Source organism: Curcuma longa, unplaced genomic scaffold (assembly GCF_044706935.1).
Source record: "Curcuma longa cultivar G26 ecotype Majalengka, Jawa Barat unplaced genomic scaffold, ITB_CL_G26_1.1 contig_20716, whole genome shotgun sequence".
NCBI classification, from domain to species: domain Eukaryota; kingdom Viridiplantae; phylum Streptophyta; class Magnoliopsida; order Zingiberales; family Zingiberaceae; genus Curcuma; species Curcuma longa.
In genome coordinates, this window is record NW_027431458.1 from 1 (window position 1) to 9320 (window position 9320).

At 35.6% G+C, this 9320-nt stretch overlaps 2 protein-coding genes across 2 annotated transcripts; both read left to right on the top strand.

Moving 5' to 3' along the window:
• Positions 1-248: 248 nt before the first annotated feature.
• Positions 249-3544, top strand: LOC141817493 (uncharacterized; the record flags this gene model as incomplete). Its single annotated transcript, XM_074705136.1, has 3 exons — positions 249-2570; positions 2684-3032; positions 3215-3544. Coding segments are annotated over 3 exons (3001 nt in total), but the record flags the coding sequence as incomplete, so codon positions are not given.
• A 104-nt stretch (positions 3545-3648) lies between these two features.
• Positions 3649-5202, top strand: LOC141817494 (uncharacterized). The gene is made up of 5 exons (XM_074705137.1): positions 3649-3715; positions 3801-4039; positions 4113-4331; positions 4454-4546; positions 4801-5202. Exons 1-5 carry the CDS (start codon positions 3649-3651, stop codon positions 5200-5202), a joined length of 1020 nt encoding a protein of 339 aa, XP_074561238.1.
• Positions 5203-9320: the final 4118 nt, after the last annotated feature.

Here is a 9320-nt window from a genome sequence, read left to right on the forward strand (position 1 = left end):
TTTTTTATGAATTATTTTAGGGTATGATATTTTTCATGTATTTCACCAGGTTGTTTAAATATGGACAAAAATTGGATAATGATTGAGAATCGGATTAGCCATGAATATATAAATGGGTTAAATGAGTTCTTAAAGATGGCAGAGAATTATATGATAAGTTTGAATTTATCAAAAATTCGTTGTCCATGTCGGCGGTGTGGCAATTTGTTTAAATATGAATTGGATTATGTTCGAGGACATCTTTATAGGTGGGGATTTGACAAATTATATAAAGTCTGGAATTTTCATGGAGAAGCTGCTACATCATCTGTTAATATAAGTATTGATAATGAAACTGCAAACGATTGTGATTTTGAAGACGATGATTTTGAAGACATGTTTACTGATTTAAGAAATGCACAAAATATCAACATCAGCGCACCTCAATTCGATGATATCCCTGCAAATATGAATGCAAATGATATTAGTGGAAGTTATACCTCAATGTTTGATGCAGCAAAAAAAGAGTTGTACCACAATTGTAATAATTTTTCCATATTCAATTTTTTGGTGAAGTTAATGCATGTGAAGGTGTTAAATGGATGGAGTAACAAATCTTTTGACATGCTACTTCAGTTATTGCAAGAGGCATTTCCCAAACCAAATGCGATTCCAAACTCTCATTATGAAGCCAAAAAATTGTTAAAAGAGTTGGGATTGACATATGAGAAGATACATGTATGTAAGAATGATTGTATATTATTTTGGGGTGAGCATGAGAATAAGGATGCCTGTCCAGTATGCAAGGAACCTAGATACAAGTATGATGGGATGAATAAGAAAAAGAATGCTCAAAAAATTCTTCGATATTTTCCTATAAAGCCCAGACTGAAACGGTTGTTTATTTCACAACATACAGCAAAAGATATGAGATGGCATAAAGAAAAGCGGGTTGTAACAGATGGTGTATTACGACATCCAGCAGATAGTGAATCATGGAAAGAATTTGACATGTCGCATGAATTATTTGCAGGTGATCCACGAAATATTCGGTTAGGGTTGGCTACTGATGGTTTTAATCCATTTGGAAACATGTCAAATGCTTATAGTATGTGGCCGGTTATACTTGTGAATTATAATTTGCCACCATGGAAAATGATGAAGCCATCATATTTAATTATGTCTCTTTTAATTCCTGGGCCTAAATCACCTGGAAAAGAGATAGATGTATACTTGCAACCTTTGATCAATGACCTGAAAGAGCTATGGGATGATGGGGTGGAAGCATATGATGCATCGACTAAACAAGTATTTCAATTACACGCTGCTGTGATGTGGACTATTCATGACTTTCCAGCATATGGAACAGTATCCGGATGGAGCACAAAGGGTTATAAAGCATGTCCAGTATGTCTGCATGAAACTAAATCTCAAAGATTACGGAGTAAAATATGCTACACATGTCACCGTCGATTCTTGAATGTGCATCACCCATGGCGTAAAAATAAGAATTTCAATGGAAAGGTTGAACAAGAAAGACCCCCACAACAATTTAGTGGTTATGAGATTTTAGCACAATTGGATGCATTACCTCAGGTGACATTCAGTAAACATCCTACATTAAGTACAAAAAGGAAGAGATCTTTTGATGATACAAATTGGGTAAAGAAGTCTATATTTTTTGAGTTAAAGTATTGGCCAGATTTAAAATTGAGACACAATCTAGATGTGATGCATATTGAAAAAAACATCTGTGATGCTTTGATTGGTACATTATTAAATATAGATGGAAAGTCGAAAGACACATTGAAAGCAAGATTAGACTTGCAAGATATGGGGATTAGAAGTGAATTGCATTTGAAGAAAGTAGGAGACAAGTTTAGTAAACCATATGCAAGTTACACATTGACATTGGAAGAAAGACGTGAATTTTGCCAATTTTTAAAGTCTGTGAAGTTTCCTGATGGATATGCTGCTAATATATCTAAAAATGTGAATGTAAATGATGGAAAGTTATATGGACTAAAATCACATGATTGTCATGTTTTGTTGCAAAGAATACTTCCAGTGGCTATACGTAAATTCTTTCCCAAAGACATATGTGGCACACTGATTGAGTTATGTGAGTTTTTCAAAAAAATAACTGCAAGATCTTTACACATTGCGGACTTATGTAAAATGGAGGAGGAAATAGTTCTCATATTATGTAAGATGGAACGAATATTTCCCCCAGCATTTTTTGACATTATGGTTCATTTGGCAGTTCATTTACCTCGTGAAGCCATGTTAGCTGGACCTGTTTCCTCACGATGGATGTATCCCTTTGAACGATATTTGGGCAGACTTAAAAAATATGTTCGTAATAAAGCAAGACCTGAAGGATCTATTGCAGAGGGGTATATTGTAAATGAGGCATTGACTTTTAGTTCTTTATATATGAGTCAAATTGAGACAAGATTTAGCAGACCAGAACGAAATAAAGATGTTCAGCCAGTAATATGCAATTTAAGTGTTTTCTCACAACAAGCAAGAGTCTTTGGCAACCATCATAATCAAAAATTCCCTGCAACTTTGCATAAGAAAGCACATTGGTATATTCTCAATAATTGTAAAGAAGTTGATCGATATCGGAAGTAAGTTTTTACATTCTATTATTATTTTTTTTCTAAATCGTCACTAAATTGTAATTTAACCATTTATGCAGCGAGCATCTTCAACTTCTATCACATAAAGTTCCTTCAAATCAACTTCTACAATACCATGAGAGAGAATTTCCACAGTGGTTTAGGGATAGAATGATAACTTTAAAGAATTCAACAAATTCAGAGATCACACATGAGTTGTACTATTTAGCTATGGGACCTGATGTTGAAGTTCAACTATATGATGCTTGCATTGTAAATGGTATTCGATACCATACAAGGTCACGTGATTCTCGCAGAACTACTCAGAATAGTGGGGTTAGCGTACCATCATCTGATGATGGTGACAATTTGGATTTTTTTGGAGTGTTGAAGGATGTTGTTCAACTATTTTACTCTTTCAAGTATAAAGTACAATTATTCTGGTGTGACTGGTTCCAATGTAATCCTAAAAAAAATCAATGGTTGAAGAGTTTGGCTTCTTATGTATTGACACTTCTAAAACATGGTACACTGATGACCCATTCATTTTGGCCAACCAAGCAAGCCAAGTTTATTATTTAAATGATATAAAGCGTGGAGGCCATTGGAAGGTAGTGCAAAAGGTTCAACATCGAGAAATATACGAGGTAACTGAACTTGATGAAGCATTTGAAGAAATCGAATTTGAAAATAATTTCCATGTTGATGTTAACCAAGAGATTTCATCTAATGAGGCAAGTTCAAGTTCAATTGTTGGTGAAGACTTAGAGATATCCCATCTTTGTAGATTAGATGTTGAGCATCAACATTTAGATATGTCAAATGCACAAGTGGAATTATGTATGGATGCTCAAAATATTCTTAATGATGAGGATATTGATACTGAAGTTGATAGTGATACAGATGATCAATTATCTTCTACAGATGATGACAGCGATTAATATTTATTTACATGGTATATATATATTTGATCCTTTTTTATTTCATTTCCATAAGATATTGTTTCATTACTTGTTCATTTATATATGATGCATATGTTACAGTCATGCCACCTAAGAGGATTGAGCATCTACCGGTCGTGCCTACACCAGATGATGATAGTTCTCCTACTGGTTAGTTTTTATTGTAATTAAATTACAAAAGGTTTATTTATTAAAGTAAATCATTTGTTAATTGATAATTCTTTTGCACATGCAGGTCGACCATTACGTAGGGACACACGTGGTACACATTCCGATCGGCTGCGACGTCAGATCGAGGAGCGGGGTAGATTACCCATTACTTTCCGTAAGAGCGATGGCCATCCGATTGGCCCCAATGCAGCTGCATTCATGACCGAGTTGGGTGTTTCCATAAAGAAGTTTGCTCCGTTACAAGTTAAAAGTTGGAAGCATGTCCCCGCTGATAGCAAGAATATGATATATGATCGATTATCAGTAAGTACTAATAATTTATAACTACACTTTTATTATTAATCACATGTCAATTTTATATTATTTATTTTTTCAGGCTGCTTTTGATATTAGTTTTGAGGAGGGTCCATCGTCCGTTAGAAAGGAGACGGACAGATTAATGAGTGCAAGATATAGAGATAATCGAAGTAAAATGCATGCCCATTATAAAAAGCTATTGCACCTTCCTCCTATCGAGCGGCGGCAACATATGCCAACTGAGTTTTGTGAGATAGATGAAGATTGGCGCTATATGTGTGATTTGTTTGAGTCAGAGGCATTTCAGGTAACTTATTTTAATGTAGCTGCTTTGTTGTCTTTGCATTTCACATTATAGGTAAATCATCTAACATGTTTTGTTGTACAATTATATTATTCATATGAATTTTTGTGTGATAGGCACGATCTGCAAAAAATGTTGCAAATCGAGCAAAACTTCCATATAATCATCGGGGAGGCTCTAAATCATTTATTCAATACAGTTATGACGGTGTAAGTATAAATTGTATAACTATTGTATATCTAATGTATGAATTACAATATTAACACATTAATTTTTTCAGATCGATCAGTCACAGCGAAAAGATCGGATTACCGTCTTTAATGAAACTCATTACAGCACGTCAAAAGGGTGGGTTGGGGAGAGGGCCGCAACTGCATACGTAAGTTATTTATAATTTACTAAATTTATTATTAATCGTGTAGAATTAAATTTATAGATATTTTAACATATTTGTTATTCTTAGGATGATATGGTGAGACTGCGTGATGAATATGTTCAGACACAAGAAACTAGTGGAAATGACATCGATGCAGTACAAATTGCGGATACAGTTTGTGATCAAGTCCTCGGTACACGCTCTGGTTATATTAGAGGACTTGGAAGTGGGCCAAAGCCAGTTAGGTCCACTTCTTCAGATGCCACCTCATCATCTAGAAGCACTAATGCAGCGTTGCGTGAAAAACTTGAATCCACCCAAGTAGAGTTAACGAACACCCGACTCCAGTTAGCAAGCACCCAAGATCAATTGCAAGCAATGAAATCTAGACAAGATATATTTGAACAAATTCTTAATCGGTTGGCACCTGGAGCGATACAATCTTTGATCCATGATTCTTCTCCAGCTCCACCTCCCCCTTCATCTTAGATTGTGATGGTAAGTTAAAATGCTAAACTTTCGGTTGTTTCAGTTGCAGAGATAGTAGATATGATCAAATGGGTCTGATTCTCTTCCACTAATGTGTAACACATTGCCCAATGATACGGCTGATTTTCACTTTAGTTTTACTACAATCACTACATGTACTGCATTCATATCAAGTTTAGTTTACTTTTGTTCCAGTATACTTCGAAATTGCTTTCATTTTTATGATATGTTCTCATGCCAGATGTTTTCATAGTTTTACTGTGTTTGTGTGCTAAGTTTGCCAAGTTACACGTTTTAGCCTTTTAATTAGTATGTGACATTGACCCCTCTAGAGTGAGAAGTGCCAGCAGTTGTGAATAATGAGGTTTTAAATTATTCTAATTAATTTGATCCATTTTTGTTTGATTTTGTAGGAGGCAGTCCCTTACTTTCATTATTCTTCTTCTCTTTTTTCCTCTTATAGTCTTCTTTGTGCTTTGTTTTTTCTACCTTATGTTTTGAGCCATATATGTGTTTTATCTAAACTCATTATCTCTAACGATTCTAACAAACTATATGAGGTAAAAATAACATTTATGCAGCTCAGTCTTTTCTTGTTGGTCCTGGTTGTTGGAAACTTACATGTGCACTACTTTGCATCTCTATGAAGCTAATTATGAGATAGGCACTAATGGCATCTTGTAAACTGACCAGGGAAGCTGATATAACAAAAGAGCGAATTCAGAAGCTTCTGAAAGCTGGTGCAAATGTTGTACTAACAACCAAAGGAATTGATGATTAAAGTCTGTGAAGGCATGTATTTCTTGTACTTGTTGCTGAGTGTGCTGAAGTTGCTGAGTGCATTGGACAGCTTGTATATATCTGAACGTTGCTGAATTTTGTGTCTGAATGTGTATGAATTAGTATCTAAACTTTGTGTATTGTATTTGAATTGGTTTATGTATCAAACTTTGTGTTTAAGTATGTTTTAAGGTGAATTTTTATGTTGTTTTGGTGTAATTTGTATGTGATAGGTGTTATATGTATTTGATCTGGGATAAAAAGAAAAGAAGCTGGTGTGTAGAAATATCGCATATTAGCGGCGAAATAAGGAAAAATCATCGCTAAAATCATGGTTAGCGACGAATATGAAAGATATCGTCGCTAAGTTACGCAGAAATAGGGTATTACGCCATTTCCTTAATTTAGCGGCGATTTACTCAAATTCGTCGTGAACATTTTGGTTAGCGGCGAATTTGAAGGATATCGTCGCTAATTTACGCCGAAATAGGGTTTCATCTCCTTAATTTAGCGACGATTTATTCAAATTCATCGCGAAAATTATGGTTAGCAACGAATTAGAAGGATATAGTCGCTAAGTTATTTATTTTGGGTTTAAGCCGAAATAGGGTTTTATTCGTGGGCATTTCCTTAATTTCGCGATGATTTTTTAAATTCGTTGCTAATGTTAGAGACGAATATTTAGTATTTCGCCGCTAATGTTAGCAACGATACTAATTATTTCGTCGCTAATATTAGCGACGAATTTCCTAGATTAGCAACGATTATTATATCACCACTAATGTTAGCGACGAAATTGTGTTAATTCGTCGCTAAGTTTCTTTTGCGACAATCCTATTGCGACGATACTAGCGACGAAAATTTTTCGTCGCAAAATAAGGTTAGCGACGAAAATTTTATGTTAGCGACGATTTTAATTTGTCGCTAAATTACTAAATTGTTGTAGTAAGTTCTGATCATCAAATTAAAAACGAACGGCCCAGATCCTTCAATTAATCAACCGGCTATATAAGCAGAAAATCACGAAGTGAACAGGGCTGGCCGCACTGTTCACCTTCGTCCCGCGCCGCTTACCCCTGTTGCGCGACGTAGCAAACGGCAAAGCCCCTTCCATTTTTTTCCTTTGATTCGTGTTTCTGGATCCTTGAAGAGTATAGAACAGCTTCGTTGGCGACAACCGGCGGCTGGAGGCGAGCAACCGGCGAGGGTTTCTCCAGCGCTGATTTCCCCTGTTTCACGGTGTTCTTGTGTTCGCCGGCATCATCAGCTCCCACAAGACGACGAGGGGTTCTCTGAGGATTGTGGAGCACCTTCACAGCGTCTTCAAACCAATCAGAGCCCGAAGAGACGAGGTATTCCATTTTGCAGATTCAAAATCCTACTCGTGCCACTGTTCTGATTTTAGTAGAGGGTTTCTGTTGATTTTAGGGTTTTGGACGCGGGCAGACAAGTTCCAGCGATTGGTTCGAGCTTCTAAAAGGATTTTCGATGAGGAGGGTCTCCAATTCGGCTCTCATTTGACACCGAGATGAGGAAATCGAAGAAAGGGAAGGATTGGATGTGTTACCGAACATTTCTGATAGTTGTTTCTGATTTTCGTTTCTGAAAATTCATTCCTAAAGTTTGTTTTGATCCAATTTGTTTCAATAGCACTTGAATTCCTTTTGGTTGTTTGATACTTAAGTTGCAATTCGTTAATAGATTGATTTTGGAGATTCTGTAAGCTTAGTTTTAAACCTTATTGCAATCTGAAACTTTCTTCCGAAACTTGAAAAGCACTGTTCCGTGCCAATTAGTTTTTGATTCCTTAGAGATTAGATAGTTTAGATTAAGTAATTGATTGTTTGTGTTAGTTAATTTTAGCTGGTAAATTAGGTTGAATCTTGTTTGCAATCCAAATTGATCTCTTTCGAATTAAATCTCATAGGAATAGCTGTTAAAGTGTAGTTTAGGTTTTTAAAGCAATTGCTCTTACCTCGTGTTTTTAATTAGGAGATAACTAGATTTTCATTGCATTTCATTTACTTGCTAATTTTGCATTACATTTTGCACCAAAACCCCTCATTTTTATAAAAAACCCCAAAAATACGACAATTGAGCTTGAATTAAACGATTTTCTACTAGTCCTTGGAAAAATACGACTCGAGGCCCCTATACTGCATTTGTTTGTATTTCTCGTGGGTTTTCGATACTTTATTAATTTGAAGCCCTATCGTGACACCTAGTTTAGGGCTTTTCAAATTTTGACGCCGTTGCCGAGGAAACTAGTAGTGTTTGTTTAATTTTAGCTTATACATAGTTTTCATTTCTTTATTTCTATTTTCTTGATTTGATTGTGTATCTACTTGATTCTTCATCATTGTTGGTGTGCAGGTGGAGTTTGATACATTGATTGAGAGAATGTGGTACGGAGACTCATTTTATCATCAGCAACCCTCTCAACAATTTCAACAGCAAAATCAGCTGCAATTTCAACCTTATCAGCAAGATTTTCAGAGTGAACATCCTCAATATCAGTTCCAACAACCCTATCAGGATTTTCAACAAGTGAACCAACAGTTTCAGTGTCAAAATCAGAATTTTCAACATCCATACCATCCACCACAACAACTCCAGCAAAACTACAATGAGCTTCAGCAACCACTTCAAAATTTTCAGCCTCAATTCTCGAATTACCAACAACCACAATTTCAGCCATCATATCAGAATTTTCAACAATTTTCCAACAACTTTCAGCAGCCCCAAAATCAGAACTTTCAAGGGAATAATTTTCAGCAAATTTCATGGAATTTTCAAGGGAATCTTCAGCATCAAAACCAACCATTTGAACCCCCAAATCAGTTCCAAAATCAATCGTTTCAAAATGGACAGATTTTAGAGAATTTTCAGCCGCCCACCTATTTTCAAGATTCAAATTCAAACCAAGGGAATTATGGGAGTTCGAGTGGGCTCATTCAACAATTACAAAAGCTTGAGGAGAGATTGCAACAAAGCGTGCAACAAGAAGAGCTTGAGGAGAGAATGCAACAAATCTTGCTACAACAACAAAGACAACTTGCAAGTAGCATGATTCAAATGCAAGCTCAAGGATCAAGTCAATTACCTTCTCAAGAAATTCCAAATCCTGAAGAAAAGTTTGATGAAATAATTTTGAGGAGTGGAGAGCCTACTTCAAATCAAAGCACTCAAAAATCAAATATTCATGAGGAAATTCCATCAGATAAATTTTTAGAACAATTCAGCCCTGAAATGGACTTTACAACTGTTAATTGTGAATCAAGTCCAAGTCTATTTTTTTCATCAATTGATTCTACAAATTTGGTTGAAGAACAAGAACC

What these genes read in the sequence shown, in the direction of transcription:
- LOC141817494 (XM_074705137.1), top strand. Translation starts at nt 3,649, where the DNA reads ATGCCACCTAAGAGGATTGAGCATCTACCGGTCGTGCCTACACCAGAT. An exon ending in TGATATATGATCGATTATCA is followed by an intron (nt 4,040 to 4,112) that starts GTAAGTACTAAT and finishes TTATTTTTTCAG; the next exon opens with GCTGCTTTTGATATTAGTTT. An exon ending in TTCAATACAGTTATGACGGT is followed by an intron (nt 4,547 to 4,800) that starts GTAAGTATAAAT and finishes TGTTATTCTTAG; the next exon opens with GATGATATGGTGAGACTGCG.